Source organism: Vombatus ursinus, unplaced genomic scaffold (genome assembly GCF_900497805.2).
Source record: "Vombatus ursinus unplaced genomic scaffold, bare-nosed wombat genome assembly UNPS02014798.1, whole genome shotgun sequence".
NCBI lineage: Eukaryota > Metazoa > Chordata > Mammalia > Diprotodontia > Vombatidae > Vombatus > Vombatus ursinus.
In genome coordinates, this window is record NW_020954576.1 from 54,814,218 (window position 1) to 54,833,800 (window position 19,583).

Below are 19,583 nucleotides of genomic sequence, written 5' to 3' on the forward strand. Positions count from 1 at the left end.
AGTGAGTTCATACACAGCCTCAGACACTTTTCTTTGTGAACAGGACTAGTCACTTAATCTCTGTCTCCCTCAGTTTCCTCAATGGGGCTAATAACAGCACTTACCTCTCTGGGTCATTATAAAAATCAAATGAGATAATATTTGTAAAGCACTTAGCAAAGTGCTCGGCACCTGTAGTAGGCACTATACAAATGCTTATTTCCTTTTCCTTTCCTTCATTTCTCTGGTATGGAGTCTCAGAACCAGGCTTATTTGTTCCCTCCCCGAACGTAGTACACAATACAACTTTTTTTTTTTACATTTTAAATCACCAAATTTGGAATCAGAGGACCTGGGTTTTAATCCCATCTTTTTCTGCTCCTTCCCTTTCCAATGCTCTGGAAAATAAGTGGGTAGGTGATCTTGGGTTCCTTCCTGCTCTCTAAGCCTGTATATCATATTCACTACTTCACCGACTGCTTCTTACCTAGAATACCCACTTCATCTTCTCTCCAGGAGCACAAGCCAAAGTTGACCCTCACCTCCTCCATATTTTGATCCACTAAATCTCCTCCACAATGATACCTCCCACCCAGTTCCCATGCTTTCTATATACTCTTTGTCTCCAGCAATGAGTTAAGTCAATTGCCCACATCTGTGTCTCCCTCCCAAAGCCCAACACGGCACCCTACAATCTCCTCCTCCTTCGAAGATGCTTAATCAATAGTACTGGGTAGTTGTTCAATTCTCTCTCTACCCTTCCCTTTAGTTTCTTTCCCCTCCTCACATATATATTGACATGGGGGGCAGCTAGATGGCACAGTGGATAGAGCACCAGCCCTGGATTCAGGAAGACCTGAGTTCAAATCTGGCCTCAGACACTTGACACTTACTATCTGTGTGACTCTGGGCAAGTCACTTCACCCCATTACCTCGCAGGAAAAACATATACATTATTCAAGCAAGTGTAGGCAGATACACGCAGAAATTGTGTTGTTTTTATCTGGAGTTTATTTTTTTTAGACTAAGAGCAGAGTATGAAAGTCACAGCCAAAGCACTTGAAAAAGGTCCCAGAGGAGGGGGGCAGGACAGGTGGGGGGTAGGAAGGTTTAAGGGTTGGGTTCCGGTCTCTGGGGGTGGGGTTGTTGTTGTCTCACGGTCTCCAAAAGTGTCTGTGCGTTGCATAGGTTGTGTCTTCACAGAAGACAAACGAGGGGCCAGGGGTGGCTCCCAGGGTAGGGGCCAGGCCTGGTAGGGAAGGGGTCCAAAGCTGGAGGGGAAGGTTCAAGAAGGGACCAGGGGATTAGGAAGGGAAAGGGACTCTGTCTGTACATTATATATAGAGATATAGAGACTGTACATGCCCACCTGCCACCCGAGCCACCCTTGTTCATTTGCCCTCACCCCTCCCCCACCCCCAGGGTGACTACTTGTAAACTTGGTCTCCATCCAAACCACAATCCTGGGATGAGGTGGGATAGGGTGGGGGCAGGGGAGGGGAACGTGCTTATTGCTGTAAACAGGGGGAGGGGGCAGCAGGCAGTGCCCACCCCCTCACCCACCTAGTCCCCTCCCCCTGATAGGGGGCCTGGCTCTGCCCCTGGAGAGGAGGGACAGATTTGTCTCCCAGACTCCAAACTGCTCTTTCTGGAACTTAGCTGGGGTCTCTCTTGGAGAAAAGAAGGAAAGGGCACCAGGGGGCAGGGTGGAGGGCACCAGGAGGAGGCAGGAAGTTGGGCACTGCCCAAAACCCCCCTCTCCCCCCCTCCCCAATTTGGTACCAAAAATCTCCAGAGCCACAAGGCAGGCCCCAGGCCAACCTGGGGTTCCTGCTAACAGGATGCCTGGTAGAGTTAGAGTGCCCAGCCCTTAGCATGGCACAGGGGAGGGGTGGGCACAGTCGTCATAGGGTCTCTACCCCGAATCCATCCAGGGAAGAAAATTCCCTCCAGAAAGGTGATGGTGGTTTGGCTGCTCCTCCCACCAGCCCTGCCCTCCACCTCTCCCTGCTCTGGGAGCAGAGCTAGGAGGCCAAGAGCATCATGAGGAAAAAGGCGATGGCCACAGCAAGGGGCAGGTGTTCCCGCTTTGGGCTCGTCCCGCTGATGCTTTTCTCCAGCTTGGGCACCTGGGGATTCTCTCCCTCAAAGTCCTCTGTGGATAAACGTACAGATGAGGACTGGGCCTGGGAGAGAGCAGGCGGACGCGGCAGCGGGGTAGCAGCAGAGCAAGGGATATGCCCACCCACAGGTAATGGGGAGGAAGGGGGTCTATACCCTTTGCGGGGCAGGGAGGGATGGGCACATGCAAAGGTGAGCCAGAAGGGAAGGCACCAGTGAGGGTGGGGCTGCAGTTCTAGCAGTGGCCACCAGAGGGCGCTGCGCAGACTCACCCAGCACGTTGATCTTCACATTGGGGCCCATGGTGAACTGGGGGAGGGTGGGGATCGGCTTCTCCCCGGAGTGCGATGCTGCGGGGTGGGGTGGGGGATGGGGAAGAGAGGAGGGGAGCTCGTCAGGGCCAGGACCCCCTTCCCCTCCGCTACAGCTGGGGGATAAACTCCTCCCCAGTGTTGCCTCTGCCCCCACCCCCAGGAAGCTGGGGGGTGCCCCAAAGCGGGGGAGCTGGGGATTGGGAGATGGCTGATATTGGCAAAGGGATACTCACTGGAGGCACAGCAGACGAACACCTTCATCTTCAGACACTTCCAGTGCAGGTTGTGCGTGGGCGTCGCTGAGGGAGGAGACAGACGGAACTGGACTCCAGGACTTCCAGGCTAGAAAATCCGCCCTCCTCCCAGCCCTCCTTTTAAAACAGAAACCTTTCCTATCGGTCCCCTAGTCTCTTAGGTGGTATTGGACACAATTGTTACCTGTGGACCCACACCAGGAAGATCTCCTGGAGATACTCCCTAGCCCGACCCCACTCTACGCAAATTTATACCCTTGGTCCCTCCCTACCCCCTGCTCCTGGCATGTCATTCACAGCACTGTGCTATCCCTTCACTATATCCCATCCTAGAGAAATTATCACCGAGAGCGACAGCCTTATCCTAAAACTTCAGCTTCTCCTTGCGTTCCACCCGAGGGTGTCTAGGACATGGCCTCTGACCAAGGACCCTTTCCTATACTTGGTCCTTGGGTTGTCATTCATAGATAGTGTAGGTCGAGGCCCCGCCCTCAAACTTTCTCCTAGAACTTGCTACTCTGAGGCCCCGCCCTCTCCCTCTTCCCATGCCCCGGCAGTCCCATCCATTCTTGGGCCTGTCACTCACAGATGTAGTAGTACTCTTGGCCTGCGTGGAATTCATAGCCCAGTGAGAAGGCGCTATAGCGCTGGAACTTCTCTGAGAACTTGATGGGGCTGTGGGGAGCGTGGGGTCGGTTGCATTCCCAGCGCTTAAAACCCTGGCTGGTATTGCAGGTTCGGTAGCCGCTTCGGCTCACCATATACAGCACATACTGTTCCGCCCCGCCTCCGGGTCCCGGGCCTGCTCCTGGCCCTGAGCCTGAGCTGTTGTAGTGTGGGCAGTAGATGTCCAGGTAATCGTTCACATTCACCTGGACTGTGTAACCATCTCGCCGTAGGCTGCAGGGCGAAGGGAAGTAATCAGAACCCAAGACCGGGATCCCTCCTCCCCTTACTGCTCCCCAAGTCACACTACTGCCCCCATTGTCTTTCTAGTCCACCCACCTTCTCCTCAAATCCGTTATTATTTCTCCCCATTACCCTTCTCCTACAATATTCTCCTCATTCCTCTTCCCTTTGCCCCAGCAGCCCTCAGCCCGTTCACAATCCTATAGTGTCCCCACAGTCCCAATCATCTCCCCAGTATCCTTTCTACCCTTGTCCCTTTCTCCTGGTCTCCCAGCCTAACCACTTTTCCTTGGTAAACCTTCAGTATCCTCCCTCATCCTCTCCCTTTCCCCCTCCCCTCTCCACCCGTGCCCTTAACTCTTGGCCCCTCCCATAACCTTTCTTCCTTTCCCTCAATGTTCCCCAGACTCTCCCTCCTCCCCTAAAGTTAACCCAGCACCTGTCCATCTCCCCCTGAATCTTTTCCACCCTGCCTTTCCTCTGCTGTCCCAGTCTCTCCCATTTCTTCTGTGCCCCCAGCCCCCCCTTTATCCCAGGGCCCCCTTAGCCTTGCCCATCTCCCCAGTATTGTCCTAGTCCCTTCCTCTCCACCTAAGTCCCTCTCTCTCTGCCCCTCTTCCCTTAGTATCCCCTAACTCTTTCTCTAGTGCTCCCCAGCCCCACCCTTCTCCCTTAGTGTCTTTCTTTCCTGTGTCCCTTCTCTGCCCCCTCCCCCAATATCCTCCCCACTCTTCTTTCTTCCTCATACAACTTCGCTCCCCTAGTGTCCTCCCCAGTCCCTGCCCCTCTCCCCAGTGTCTTCCCACCATATCTTCCCTGGTGTCTCCCCTCCGTGCCTACCCCCCACTCTCAATATCCTTCCCCAATGTCTTTCTAGCTTTCTTTTCCCAGGATCCCTGCAACTTCTCACCCTTTCCTCCCAGCCCCAGCCTTTCTTCAGCTTCAATTTTTCTTCTTACCTCCCTGCAGTGGGACCCAAGCCACTTTCCCCAGTAATTAGGACCACATCCCTGACCCTCTTTACTCTGTTCTCCTCTCTGTTCATTCACACTTCCAGCCTACAGACACCACCTGGGGGCAGCAGAAGCTCAGGCAATCTAAGCCCTGCCCACTAAAAGGAGTATGTGCAAAGGGGAAAACATGTGCGTTGGTCACCATGGCAACAAGCAGGCCCAGGCGACTCCCAGGCCGGCCAGGAGTACCCATCCCCCACAGTACACCTGGGGTACCTGGGAGGATTTGAGAGGGAGGGTGAGGTTCCCCACCATGTCACTCTGAAGGACACCTTCCTACCCAGCACACCTTTCACACTTGCCACCTCCTGGTGTATCATATTGAGCCTATCCTCAAACATACTTGTATAAGCCTCTTGCATGCACATGTATTAGTCCTAGGGCAGATACACAAATATGTTCAGCATACAGTGTTTGCCCCACCAGACACCTGTATGTAAGCTAAGTCTTACGTGTGCTATGTAGATGTACCTGATATGCTGACAGCCCCAGCTCCCATCCACTGGCCCTCTCTCCACCCCTATCCTCTTGCTAGTTCACACACACACACACTCAGATAGATCCTGCCCTATTTTCCCTCAGCTCCTTCTCCCAGTGTCTTCTCTCACACCCCTTTGTCCCACAAAAGGAATTTATTACCCTGACTTTGAGCACCAAACAGCCCAAGGGACGGACCTTACTTAGCATCATATCAAACTACCAAAGCTCTTATTTCACACCCTACTTCCCCTTCCAACTTGGGCATAGCTGTTCATCCACCAATAGTTCCAAGCAGAAAAATATGTAAGGGGCTCAACATCCATATGAAAAGGCTTGGCCTCCTCTTTAAAAGGTCAAAGAATCATAGGATGACAGATTTAGAACCATAGGGGAATCTCTAAAATCACCTGGTCCAAACCACCTATTTTACAGATAAAGAAACCAAGACCTATAGAAATAAAATGACTTGCCCAAGGTCACACAGAAAGTAAGGAGCACAGCTCTAATCCACTGTACCATATGGAACACTGGGGATCCCGGTCCCTTCATCCGTTACTGTTGGAGATGCTGCCTGCCCACCTCACTGGTGCCATCAAAGTTTGGGTTTTATCTCCTCTCCTGCAGTGAATGGGGTCACAGATGGGATGGGGCAATTAGATGGAGAAAGTAATAGGGGCATATTTCACTTTACCCCTTGGGGACAGAGAATCTTCTCTTTCCTGGGGTGAGGGTTGACAAGGAGGTTAAGGAAAGTACCAACTCATTTGGGGACCCCAGTCTCTGGGAACACCCTGAGAACAGGGACTGGATCCCCCAAACATCACTAAGCAATTCCTACTTCCAAAAATATTAATTAGCAGCCATTAGGATAACAAGCTTGGAAGTCTCAAAATAGGGTGTCACAGAGGGTCCCATTCTCCCTTGCCCTGCTTCTCTAGCCTTTTCTCCCCTTTCCCACCCTGTCTCCAGCACCCTTTTTCCAGGGCTGAGGTGTCTTGCCAGTTGGAATGTATACAAGGTTAGGGGCACCCCTTGTGAGAAAAAGGCACTACCCCCATTGAGTCATCAGGTATGCCACCCTCTCCACTTGGTTCCCACAGGGGTGATGGGTCACTCAGGCCCCTCCCTGGCCCAGGTACCTGGGTGGGCAGGAGCTCTGGCCTGGGGCACTGGGAGCAGGCAAACGGGTTTGACTGGGCTGGGCTTTCAGCCTCCGCCCAAGGGCCCTCTCCACCCCCAACCCCAAAGATTCCCTCTTCTCTCTCAGGGTTGAAGAGACATTGAAAATTTGGGGGGTGTTGTGCCAGCACTTCCCCATCACCATGCCTCGTGCCAATTTCGTCCTCACTACACTGGGGCCTCTGTCTTATGGCCCCGCCCAATACCTACATGCCCACCCCAAATCGGCTCCACCCAGTTACACCACCCCTGTACTCCACCCCCCCCACCTCATTCCAGCAAGTATCACTTCTCAGGTGCCTCAGCTTAATTAGTAGAGCTGGCAATGGGAGCCTTATAAAAGGGAAGCTAAGCGGCAGCTGTTACCTCCCTTTACACAGAATAGGGCAGAATGTAAATCTCTGTTCAAAATATTCCCTAAATTCCCTCCCCTCCATTCCCACCATGTGGGCAATGGGCACTTGCCCCACCACAGCCTCCCCCACAAAGGTTTGTGTCCAATTGGCATCTGGTGGGGGAGGGGCTGGGTGCCAGCCTTCCCCAACCGCTACTCCAGGAAGGCGTAGGGTTGAATTCAGCACTTTAATTGAAACTGTCAATCCTACTCTCTTCTCAGGGTTGTGAGGAGGACAACTGCCTTGATTACCCCCTCCCAGTTCCCAAGGAAGCTAAACTAAGCCCTCAAGGGAGCGTAGTGTGTAGGCCGGGAAGGAGGACCCAGACCCATGCTCCTTAGAACCAATTGTCTTCATTCTACCTCTTACTCTTCCCTTTCCTCCACGTACACCGAGAGCTGAAACCTTGGGCTCCCCTACCCTAGTACCTCTCACCTCCCCCACTCTCATCAAGGCTAGGCACACTACCACCTTGCTATATTGCCTTCTCACCCCATTATTTCAGCAACACAGGTCTCTGGCTATATCTGGCGTCCGCTTTTTTCCTTCTACTTTCCTCCTCTCTATCACTACTCTATCACTTCTTCTATCCCTTTAGTTAAGAATTATAACTAGCCTGTCGACCACTCTATCTCCTACCCAACTCTATCGCCCCCACCATCTCCAGAGTCCTGTCCCCTTAGCAGACCGGGGAGAGGGACTCAGGCGTTCTGGCTTTCAAGCTGTGGCCCCGCCCTCACACTAAGGTGCCCCAAGAGAGAAGTGGCGGGGTGTCTTGGGTCTCTCCCCCCGGGGCAATTAGGGATGCACAAACAGGGCATCTAACGAGGCAAGGCTGTGCTTCGAATGGGGAGAGGGGAATCAAGGGGATCCCTGGGAACTTGTTAAATTCCCTACATGCCCCCACCATAACAGCAAAGAGCAACTCTAGGGTGCAGAGGGGAGGAGCTGAGAAACAGGGCGACTGAGAAGAGAGAGAAGAAAGATCAAAAACTCCCTGTCCTGTTCTTGCCTCCCTACCCCGGCGTTAGGCACTGGAGCGCCGGCTCCGTTGCGCGCTCCCGCAACAGCGCTTTCAGTTTTTCCCTACAGCAGGTAGAGGCTTGGGCCACGTGCGCGCGACGTGGGGGTCTGCGCGTCCTCCCGGGTGGGAGAAGAGAGGGGGCGAGAGCGCGCTCTCGGGCGCGCGTGCACGTTTAGGCGCCCTCCTATCCAACCCACCCCACCCTGGGTCGTCCCAACATCCCTGCGGGAGCATCCCAACAGCAAGGCCCCAGGGCCCCGGGAGACCGTGAAGAACCTTTTCCCTGCAAAAGCTCGCCCCCTCCTACCCCCATAGCGCCGGGTCTATGCCCCGGACTTCCCCCTACCCCAACTGGGGGCGGAGAATGAACACCGCCCGCCCCCCACCGCCCCCTCCTCCCTGCGACAGCAGCGGCGGCGGCGAAGGTTTATTGATCTGCAGCGGCGGAGAGGAGCGGAGAGACACACAGAGACTGAAGCAGAGAGTCAGAGACAGAGGAGAGACAGGAACAGAAGCAAAGACAGTGGCACACAGAGATAGAAGCTGCCAGGAACGTAAGAAACGAAGACCGAGCGAGGAAGTCTCGCAAAGGCAGGGAATAGAGGCAGAAATCGGAACAGAGACATAGGCAAAGGTAGAGAGGGACTGAAAACAAGGCAGTGATAAAGAGACAAGCACGGTGTGAGATACTAATAAACACAGACCAAGAAATTGGGGTGGAGGGGGCGCCAAGACACCAGACCTCCATATACACAAGGATATGAGACAGAAAACAGACTGAGAGAATCCCAGACATGCCTTCTGCCAAGCTCCTCAATTCATGGGCTGATTGTAGCCTACAATCCAGGTCCTTTCCATCTCCTTCTCTACCCCCCACCCCCATACCCTTCCCACTTTGGCCACAGTCTGCCCAGCAGGTGCAGGCTCTGTACAGACTATGCCCCCACTAAGGGGCCCCTCTGTAGGATTTGGACCTGGAAACCTGAGCCTCTTTGGCCCTTGGCTGCCCACCCCCAATGTGACCTCATTAGGTGACGGACCCTCCTCACTTAACCGGGGGGGGGTGGTGGTGGTGTGGGGGGTGTTAAGGGGGGTGGATATAAAGGCCCCCTCCCACGTGACCTCTAAGGGGCGGGATAGCAAGGGCCCTACCCACGTGACCCCCAAGGGGGCCAGAGACCCTTCCCACGTGATCCGGGGGTGGCAAGTAGAGCCCCTCCCCACGTGACCCCGGGTGGGGGGTGAGGGGCGGTGGAAGCCTGTGGCTCCGTAAGGCCCCGCCCCCAAGCTCTCCCGCTCCCCGCCCCCAGCTCCCCGGCCCTCTCTTCTCCCGGCTCCGGAGCACGTCGCTCTCACGATTTATGGGGCCGCGGCTGCCGCAGTGAGGGAGCCGGGGAGCCCGGGCGCAGCGGCAACAAAGGCCGAGGGAAGCAAGGAGGGGGGGGCGGTGCCCTACTCGCCCCTAGGACACTTCCCCCTCCTCGCCCGACAGTCTTCAATGCAAGGCAGCCAAGGGGAGAGTTACCCCCACCCCCCAGCCTGAACCGCCCCCACTCCTACACTGGAATTATCACCTGTGCTCAGGTGGGGGAGGCCCTGACCTTCCTACCACCAACCGCTCAGGATCAAGTCTTGCATCCCTCCACCATCACCATCGCCTTTCAAAGCGGGCGGGCCCTTAAGGGCAGCGGGGAGACCCAAGAGCCCCCTTACCTACTCGCTCCCGACTCTCCACCAGACTCTAGAGGGGCGGAGAGGCGTGCGTGCCCAGGGGTGGGGGAGAGAAGAGAAAAGTGGAGAGGGGGTGCCATCTTACCCCCCCAATCATTTCCTCTAGCCCTCCGAAACTCTCCCCTTCCCGCTGGGGGAGGGGGCAGGCCAAGAGACAAATCCTCTACCACTTAAGATTTCCAAGATTGTGGGAGGGGGTGTTGGCTCATCCCCACCCCACCCCCTAGTCTGACACTCCGGGCGCTAGGAGGAGGGGGAGCCGCTGAGCCCAAAACAACAAAGAACGAAGCCGCGCGAGGCAGCCCCTCCCCTGGGAGGTTGGGGGTCGGGGCTGCTCTGTTCTCCAGGGCCCCCTCCCTCCAGGGCATTACGGTTTGCTCCCTAAGTCATCCTCTTCCCTTGGGGAGGGGTTAATATCTAGACCTTCTCCCGTCGCCGCCCAGGCAGGTGTGACAGTGAGCTCCCCTTAAACCCCCCTCACCCCTAGGGACAGACCCCCCCAACATACACACTCAACACTCGAAAGAAGCGAGGGCGATACACACAGCAGCTCCGTGGGGAGGAGGAAACAAGGGCAGCGAAGAGTGAGAGAGAAGCAAGGACTGACATACAGAACCGGGCCACACAACCACACGAAGATGAATAGCCAGGGCACAGCAGACACACAGTGACAAGCCCAGCCGAAACACACAACCACAAACGCCCAGCATACACATCCGAGGAAAACATACACAACCTGACCCAGACGTACCACACACGTATCCCGGAGACCGAGACACTGACAACCACACGAACTCGGGCATAACCACACACTTCCATACTCCACACACAACCCCAAATGGACCCTGACCGCCCCTTCCCCAACAGGCTGACAGCCCTCTCCTACCATCACCCCCACCCCACCCCCAGACACCATCGTCGACGCAGACACACAAATCACACACTCAGACACATGCACATTGACAGCGGCGCACGCCCGCTCACACACACCACCTCCAAGCTGAGTGTGTGTTTGTGACATGACAGCCCCCCCTCCCCAGCGCTTCATCCTCCATATCTCTCTATCTCTTTATTGCCCCACAGCTCTCATTCTAGAGTGAACAGCGAGTCCAGGCAGGGTACCCCAAGTCAGCAACACAACCCACACACTCAGAAGCTGACATTCACACAGACACCATAACACTCATTTTTCCTGTCCTCTCGGGGAGATTCAAAGATAGAGACAACTCCCCCCCATAAGTCCCTCGCCCCCACTTTGAAAAGATGAGACTGAGAGAACCCCAAACACCGCTCTTAAACATCCTCCCAAATGAAAGCAGGTCAATGGCCTTCTGAAACCTGCCTTCCCTAAGTTGATCTCTTCTTCCAGGGCTTCCCAGGAAGACACCCCCAAATCCGGGCCCCCTGACCAAGCGCGGGGGCGGGGAAGGAGGGTGGGGATGTAGGACGGGGGCGTGCGACTCCCGCTGTGTGGTGCCGCGAGAAATAGGGAGGGAAAGGGGTTCCGGGGATCTGGACAGCTTCCTTAGCACATCCCCCTACGCTACTGCTCCCCAACCTACTAAATCAGAACCCTCAGATACTCCCCTTGAATCTTCCCAGACGCCCCCAGCGCCCTCTCCCTCCCACCTGAGCCGGCCCCAATCTCTCCAGCGCGCCCATCCCAAGACCCCGATGCCTTGATCTCCAGGCTTCCCCACCCCGCGCCCCCCAATGTCCCTAGCGCCCCCTTCTTTCCGACCTACTCCGACCCCCCTTCCCAGGCCTCTCCTTGCATCCCTCTTAGACTCCTGCTGGCGCCCACCCCCATCTCCCCAGATCCCCCCGGCGCCTCCCGATCTGCCCTCCATCTCCGGGCCCCAGCCTCCCCCGAACCCCCGCCCTCCCGGGGGTCTCCGGGTTCCCTCGGACTCACTGCTGGTTGGAGCTGTTCCAGTACACCGCATGCCGGTTCCCCAGCGCCCCCCCGGGCCCTTGGGCCAGCAGCGGCAGCAGCGGCACGGGCACCAGCAGCAGCAGCAGCAGCAGCGGAGCCGCCGCCATCCCCGAAGCCGCCGCCGCCGCCGCCCCCCGACTGAGCTCCGCTCGCCGCTTCTCCGCTCCCCAGCTCCCTGCTGCTGCCGCCGCCGCCGCCACCGCCGGCCCCCCGAGCCCTAGGCCACGCCCCCACCCTTCCCCCTCTGCTCGCCCGGCGCGCCCCCGACGCCCCGCCCCCGGCGCGCGCCCACCCACCCAAAGGCCCCGCCCCTCTCCCTTCCCTGTCCGGGCTCGCGCGGCGCGTGGGAGATGGGAACTCGGGCTTCCCTCCCCTCTCGGGAACGCGCTTGCGCTTTCTGGTCCTCCTCCTCTTCCCCTGGCTCTGGTTGAGAAGCTATCAAAAGGACTTGCAGCCCGCCGCTTCCAAAAAGGAATTCCCCAAGTGAAGAGATTGGGAGGCTGGAAGCCAGGGCTACCTCTCCTTTCCTCCTGGACAGGATGGGTCTAAACTAATCCAAGACTCAAACCATAAGATCTGAGAAGTCTGTCCCTCTGCTAACTGGAAGATCTGAGTGAGGGCTGGGCATGAAAGATCTCAAGGGTCTCTAATCTAGGAAATGACTGGGAATGGGAGAGGGTGGTTTTTTGAGGACAGAGAGAAGCAGAATAACAACAGCTATGACAACAGCAATAATAGCTTAACACCTACATAGTGTTTTAAGCTTGGCTAAGCGCTTTACATATTTACATCTGTTAACAGCACAATCCTCGCCTTTCAGCTTTCTCCCTTTGCCAGTTCCCAGAGGGCAGAAGGCAAAATATAGGGAGGCAGGTGGACAGATACCCTGGCACAAGAGAGATTGCTATTGTGATCTGGTAGCCTTTCCCAGACAGATGAGCAGGCAGTGCAGGGGTGGGATAGGGAATGCAATTAAGTTAAGGGGGAACTCAGGCCCTAAAAATGTGAGGATTAGGAAAGGACCATGATCAGAGTCCTTACTCCTTAATGGAAAGAGAAAATCAGTAGTGAGGGGAAAGGAGGAGGGTGCTCTAAGCTCAACAAAACCCATTCTGGATTAGAGTCCTGGGGTATCTCCTAAAACATGGAAAAGGTGTCATTAAGAACAGACTGGCAAGAAGCTAGTCTCACACTGACACATGCCTTTTACATTCACACACTTGGGCTTCCCCGGCTGCTGGGGGTAGGGACACACTCTTCCTCCCCGCCCCCTCCTCCCAGTACAGCCAATGGTACCTAGCCTTTCCACACCCATTCTCAGACACCTGAATACAGAAGCACAGAGGGGAAAGCACAGGCCACAAACCAGGTCTTTCAACACAATCCCTGTATACACAGTTATGCTGAGGCACACAGTTCCTTTCACACAAAAAGCAAAAACACATGCGCATATCTGGCACACACTTTGGTTTCCTCCGCTGTTCCACTTCCTTCTCCCTCTTCTCCCTTTTCCTCTTCTCTCTTTCCCTTTCTTTATCCCAATAGATTAAAGTTAGGAGGAAGAATGAAGAATATGGAATAGGGACATGCCAAACTCCTGTTGTGGGAAGAATCAGGCTAATGGGTGAGATGATATGGTTTTCAGAAACCTAGGCAAGCCCCTGTACCCACAGGGGTTGGCACTATTCCCAGCTTCCCCTAGAGAGAGGCACACATGGATACCCCTGACCCTGATGCCCACAATTAAAAACCGTCAGAATCAGGGCATGTGTATCATGTGCTTTCCATAAGTGCCTGCTAGGCAGTACCAACCAGAATTGGCACTGTGCCCAATAGCTGCCCAGAAAGCAGGCAAGAGCTGATAGTGTTGTCTCTGGGCTCTCCTATCCCCCTAGGGGATCTCCTCTCCCTCCTAAGAAATCAGAAGATAAATTAGGCCCCTTGGGGTAGTTTGGATGGAACTTCACAAATAGTCTCCCCTTCCCTCTCCTGAGAGCTTCTTATGGTTTTTCCCAAGACAGGTGACTGTAGTGGAAGGACAACTAGACCAGGCAATAGATCTGAATTCAAGTTATGCCAGTGACACTTACTAGCTATGTGCTAGTTATTTCTCTGGGCCTCAGTTTCTTCATGCATAAAATGGTGATGATAACATGTACATGACCTACCTCGAAGGACTGTTGAGAGAAGACCATTTTGTAAACATTAAAATATTGTGGCAGTAAGATGTTGTCATTTTGTTTTTTAACTGCTGCCAACCATCATAAAGCTTACCTCTCAGGGGTCCAAGGCCTTCATCAATGGAGCCTCATTTTTTTCCTTATTCCCATTTTCATCTCTTCTAGATGATAAAGATATCTATGCTAAGGAGAGATAGAGGCCCTTTTCTATAAGGGTTGGATTCCTCTAGGGGTTTGGGCTCATTGCCATAGGGTTTAATATCTCTCTATGAGGTTGGAGATTTCCTTGGGCTTGGTCTCACGATTAACTAATTCAGGTCCTTCTTTCTAGGACCTGAGCTCTTCCATTGGAAAGTTTTGGCCTTCTTCTCCAAAGTCTAAGACTTTCCCTATAAGGTCTGGGCATCTAAATATCACAGTATCTGCCTTAACTATTGTCAGGCCTTCTTTACCTCTGACTCCACCCTTTCAGACTCCAAAACCTTTAAGGCATTCTTCCATTTCCCTAACCTCCCAGCTAAAAAGGTGAGATCCTGCTTCTGGTGGGGTCTCCCTAGCTTAGTGCCTAGAGTCACAAGGAAGTGAGCAGGTCTATGGGAAAGAGAAGCTCTCTAGCTAGTATGGCCAGACACAGCTCCTGGGACAGCGGGTGGCAACTGCAGAGCTGAGCAGTGTTCAATAAATCATAGAGGCTGGGGCCTGGGGGAGGGGGAGGCTAGGGGGAAAGGGGGGGGCTATGGATAAATAATTCATTAAACAAATAAACACAGACGCTGGAGCAGAGGGAAAAGCAAGCAAGAGTGTAAGCGGGAGAGGCAGCTGCCAGCTCTAGGCATGAAATATTCAAAGGCTCTGCACCTCCAACACAGGACCCACACATGCTTAGCAACACACAACCACATGTGTGTGTCATAATATGGAGATGTGTTCCAACAAGAGAAGCACATGTATCCCCTGACACTAAGATGTAAAGCCATGTGGGTTCTAATAAGCATAAGTGTATTTTGACTTGGATCTATACATATACAAACATTAGCATGAAGAACACGTGTGTATAATATGTATATCTCCAGGTTTAGGAGCCAGAGAATTTTCATATAGAAATGGGTGCCTGAGAAGTGTGTGAATGTGTGTGAGAGAGACAATAAGACGGAGACTGAGAAACAGATTGGGATCTTTTGCTTCTAGTCATTATCACCCCTCCCACAAAGGACTTAAAAAAAATTAAGATTCTTAGAGGACAGGCACCTAGAAACCTAGAGAATGAAGAAAAAGGATGGCATATCTGGAAAGTGGAAGATGGCATTTACAAGGTGGTACGGTAGGGTTTAGAACAATGAAAGCTCACAATAATAGAAATTTAAGGTTAACAAAACACTTTTCTCATAATAACCTCATGAGGAATGGATAAAGGTTTTATCGTCCCCATTTTGCAGATGAGAAAACCAAGGCTCAGAAACAGTAACTTACTTGTGCAGGGACACACAACTAGTTCCTGCTATAGCTAGGATTTTAACCCATACCTCTTCTAGCTTCAGGAATTTGGAGAGTGAGGAGATAGAAAGGAAGGATAGGATTTGGGAGTGGGGAATTGACCACTGATATTATGGTCAAGGGACTACTAACATTCCTTAAAATTATTCTGAAGACCTAACTAATTCTTCTAAGGTCCCATCTTTTTGAATCTCAATATTACTTCAACTCCCTTTCTCCTTTGCTCTTTCTGAATTTTTCTAATGGATAAATAAGGTGATGTATAGTAGATGGACTAGGTCCCAGAGAGACACTGGAGAAAGCCCTACTTGTTTGGGTTCCCTATCTCCTGACCCATTCTACTTCATCAAATCCCAGACCATCCTAGCCCCTACAAAAATTACTCCCCCTCCAAACTTTCTTCTCAGGATACTTCTATCCCCAGTAAGGCCTTTTGTATATCTTCTTTGACACCTCCTCTCCCTGCCCAAAATCATCATAGCAAATGGCTAAACAGCAAATGAAGATGGGGGAATCAAAGAAAAAGAAGAGGGATCTCTGTAGTAGCACAAACCCCACTCCATCCCACCCAGCTCCCCGAGTGTGCCCTGGCTAAGGGTCTCCAGGTAGAGCTTGCCATGTGAAGCCTGGGAGTGGCAGCTAGGGATGGGTGCGGAGAATTTAAGTCTGTGAGGCAGGCAGAGAAAGGGGAGGGGGGGGCAGATTGGGACATTGGATTGCTCCTCAGGCTCCTTCCCAGACTGCCCCAGCATTCCCCAGTCCTCTTGTCTCACTTGGAAAGGATCTGTTCCCCTGGGGAGAGAGCCAAAAGAGGACTAGTTTGTACAGGTCCCAGTTCCTCAGCAGACAGACAAGTAGCAGAGTGGGGGGAAGGGCCCCCCAATTTTTTCCTGGGGAAATAGGATCCTCCATGCTTTCTTCTCCTCCAACTCTAGGTTCGAGGGAAGGTATAAGAAGATATGACATGATTACAGAGCCAAGGAAACCTTATTAGAAACTTCAGGTCAGGTCCCCATTCTTTTCTACCCACACAGAGACCTTGGAATATTTTGGAACTCAAGGTCACATATGAGGACTACCTTCCTCTCTTCTTCACATCCCAACCTAGGGTCTGACAACAGGGCTCCTCTCACCTCCCGTCCCCTGGGTCTTCCCTGACTTCCCCTCCCTTGTGTTAGGCAGGTTCAGACCAATCCATGCAAGATCTTCACAGTAAAGAATTGATTTGTAATAAAACCGACGTCATGTATCAGAGTCAGCAAAAGAGATTCCAGGGACAGAGAGGCCAGGCAGTCTTGACATGGATACAGATATAAATGCATATATTCAGACACTGACAGAGGCAAAGTTGCACAAGGACGGACAAAACAGCCCCAGATAGATAATTAAGCTGGGACACACAATCACACATTCACAGTCACACTGAGAGATACACAAAGTGATAAACACACAGCATGATGATTCACACTACCTTGGCCTCAACCACGAGTTCCCTATACCTCCCCCCACTCCCTCCTCTCCAGGCCCCTCTCTGGCTCCCTGTCATGATACTTTAGGTGCCTAGTCTGCCTCTAGACACCCTTAGGCTCATCCCACCCCCTCCTCCCACCCTAGTCTGGACCACAGATTCCAGTTCCACCTGAGGGCTGATGCTTTGAGAGTTAATGACAGCTCATTAGTGCTTAATTGAGGGGGAGGGGGAAAGGAAACAGCCTTGGCACAATATAGAAGGGTGGGGACTGACCCCTACCAGAGTGGGGCATCTAGGGTAATGATGTGTATGGCACTGGGACTTGACTCTGCGGAATATTCTCTGGCCCTGCCTTCTCCAACCTAAGTTGAGTAAGTCCTCCTACCCACCAAGACCATTTATTTTGCCAATTAAAACTCCAGGCATCTCTGACTACCCCTCCCCCATCCATGCCCAAAGAGAATAAGGGCCAAGATGGGCCCTTTCCCCTTTTCTCAGCCTCTGAGCTGTCCTCTCCAAACTGATGGATCTGAAAGTCTGTGACTTTTCTTCAAAAATTTTTTTAATTACAATTATAAACTTAATAAACATGAACATTTTTAAATACAAACAAAAAAAACTAGAAGAAAGGATTAGGAATGAAACTTGAAACTTACGTTATATTGTTTTTTTTAAAGGGTACATTAAATTTCCCATGATAGTAACAAAACTATTCTGCTTCTCTGTGTCTCCTGAATGTCCTTTGGCTCTCCTGTATACTTTTGTGTATTTTAAAAATGTTTTATTGACATGAATTTCTTTCTTGTTTTTTTCCCATTATTATTGTGATGCACCTACCTTCCCTTGTAACAAAGAATAGACAAGGAAAACAAATCAACACATTGGTTAGGTCAAAAAATGTACATTTCATTTTGCATCTCTAATCCATCACTTAGAAGTGTCCAGTTACTTTTCCAAGCATGCAAAATCAGTTTGGTCTAGAAGAGGCTAGGTGGGGAACAGTTGAAGAGAGAGAGATTAGGAGACACTGAAGAGAGAGGAGGAAACTAGGGGAGATAGGCAGGGCATGCACTGGGGAAGAGACAGTAGGTGGGTGGACAGTAGAGGTGAGAGGCAGGGTCTGGGTCTCTGGGAGGTGACTGGGGGACATAGGTGGAGTGGGGAAAGGCTGGAGGGGAGATTCTGGGAAAGTTGTGGCTTGAGGTAATGGTGGAAAGGACTGGGAAAGTGGAGTTGATTTCTCAATTGGAATATAATGATATCATAAAGATAAAACACTTAAAGGGACATTGGGTTAGGCTGAAGAGGATACTGGGAAGAGAGGGGCAAGAGTTGGGAAACACTAGGGAATGAAATGGAAGAATTGGGGGTAAAGAAGGAAGGACTGAGAAAATGGGATTGATTTGTCATTCCGACTATGTGAATAACATGCAAATCAGACATAGACAAAATATTTAAATGAACACTTAGATCTAAGAACCAATTCTGTGGGATGGCAATGCCAGCTCCTCCTCCTGTCACTTCAGGACCACTCCAAAAAGTTCCACTTCTTGGATTAGTTGGGTCTGAGGATTTCTGCTCTGGAAGTGGGTGGGGGGAGGGGAAACTTGGAGAAGATGGGAGTACCCCACTGGGATAGTGCCATCCTACTATCCACTGAAGGTAGCAGCAGCTAGGAATGAGAGAGAGGCACAGTGCCCTCAGGTTTAGTGGGCCCCCTAAAGGAATGAGTGGGGAGGGGGGCTTCCCATCCTCCACGTCTCCACCAATGGGAGTCTCCACTGATGACCTCATGCCCCGGGCCCCAGGATTCCATTGGCTGTTTGGTGCAGGGGCACCCGCTCCACTGCGTCATAGCTGGGGATCTCCCGACTACCTCACTGGGATGTTCTGGAAAAAGGGGCGTCCTAGCACATAGTAGGCTCTCAATGAATATATGTTGAATGAATTGAGGAATGAACAAATCAATGAAAGAAGGTGGCAAAGCGCCAGAGTTCAGCCCTGAGAGAAAGGGTCTGATTTGCATGAACCCATACAATGCAGGGTTGTAGACTTCACACAGAGGACGTGTTCTAGCTCTCTATAGACCAAGGAAATGGGGAGGGGACCGGACTTTATCCGAAAGCAAGGGAAAGACAGTGACCAGAGCAAGGTACGGAGGCCCTGGCGCCATGCTGAGCCTTCTAGAGCAGAATAATTTGGGGGAATCTGGTGACTCTCCAAAACCTGCTTCCCAGCGTCCCGGAACCGAGTTTGGAGAACACGCTTCGAGAACTTCTCATGGGCAGGGCCATGAGAGGAGGCCTCCTAGCTCTTCTAGCCAGCCCTGGCCTCTGCTTGGCGCTTGGAGCTTCAGCTTGAGGCCCTCCCTGCAACCTCCCTCCGGGGCGCCCCCAGGAGACTAGCCTCCCTAGGCATCGCGGCAGGGAAAGTGGGGGGAACTGAGTGGAGGAAAGGGAAAGGCGGGAGCTCGCGCATGCTAGTGTTTATAGTCCTTATCCCCTTACCTTCCCTGTGCACAAGCATTCAAAGGATCTCTCTTCTCACCCTCCCATTCTCACCCCCAGCTCAAGTTCAAACTCTGAATATCGTCTGGGTGAAGGAACCCAACGATCCGTGCAGGTGGAGGGGAAGCAGTAGGGACCGGCAGGGTGTCTGTGGGCCTACACTGTATTTCTGGGTGTTATGTCTGTCTGAGTTTGTGGATGCGTGCTTTCCTGCGTGTCCGAATTTGTGAGGGTGAAGCGCCCAAGTGTGTTTATCCGGCCACGTACCTATGTGTTGTCCGCACATGCGTTCTCGTTCTCCCTACTCACGCACCGGACCTGGCGGGAACGAGCTAGCGAAAGAACTAGCGTTCCTGCTTGGTATGGGCAGCCTGGATCTCTGGGTCTCGGCGCCTCCACCTCTCGCCCCTCCCCCGCTGCGAGCTTGCCTGAGAATAGGACAACCACTAAATCCACTCCAGGTCCGGAGTTTGCCAGGGACCAGGGAGGCTGTGACCCAGTCCCTTACCCCATCCTCCCATAACCTCGGCCTGAGAGACGTACTTGGGGGAGGTGCGGAGAAAGAACTGGGGAGAGAGAGAGAGAGAGAGAGAGGG

At 52.8% G+C, this 19,583-nt stretch overlaps 2 protein-coding genes across 2 annotated transcripts in view; both read right to left on the reverse strand.

The window, feature by feature from the left end:
- Window positions 1-972: 972 nt before the first annotated feature.
- On the reverse strand, window positions 973-11,442 carry EFNA3 (ephrin A3). The gene is made up of 5 exons (XM_027871027.1): window positions 11,315-11,442; window positions 3,255-3,568; window positions 2,648-2,713; window positions 2,373-2,450; window positions 973-2,134 (listed from the first exon to the last, which is right to left on the reverse strand). The coding sequence occupies exons 1-5, from the start codon at window positions 11,440-11,442 to the stop codon at window positions 2,004-2,006; spliced, it is 717 nt and encodes a 238-aa protein (XP_027726828.1). The 3' UTR covers window positions 973-2,003.
- Window positions 3,489-19,583, reverse strand: part of EFNA4 (ephrin A4) — a 21,740-nt gene continuing 5,645 nt past the window's right edge. The window contains exon 5 of the mRNA XM_027871029.1: window positions 3,489-3,568. Coding sequence (XP_027726830.1) covers window positions 3,537-3,568 — 32 coding nt within the window. The 3' untranslated portion in view covers window positions 3,489-3,536. The remainder of the gene's footprint in view (window positions 3,569-19,583) is intronic.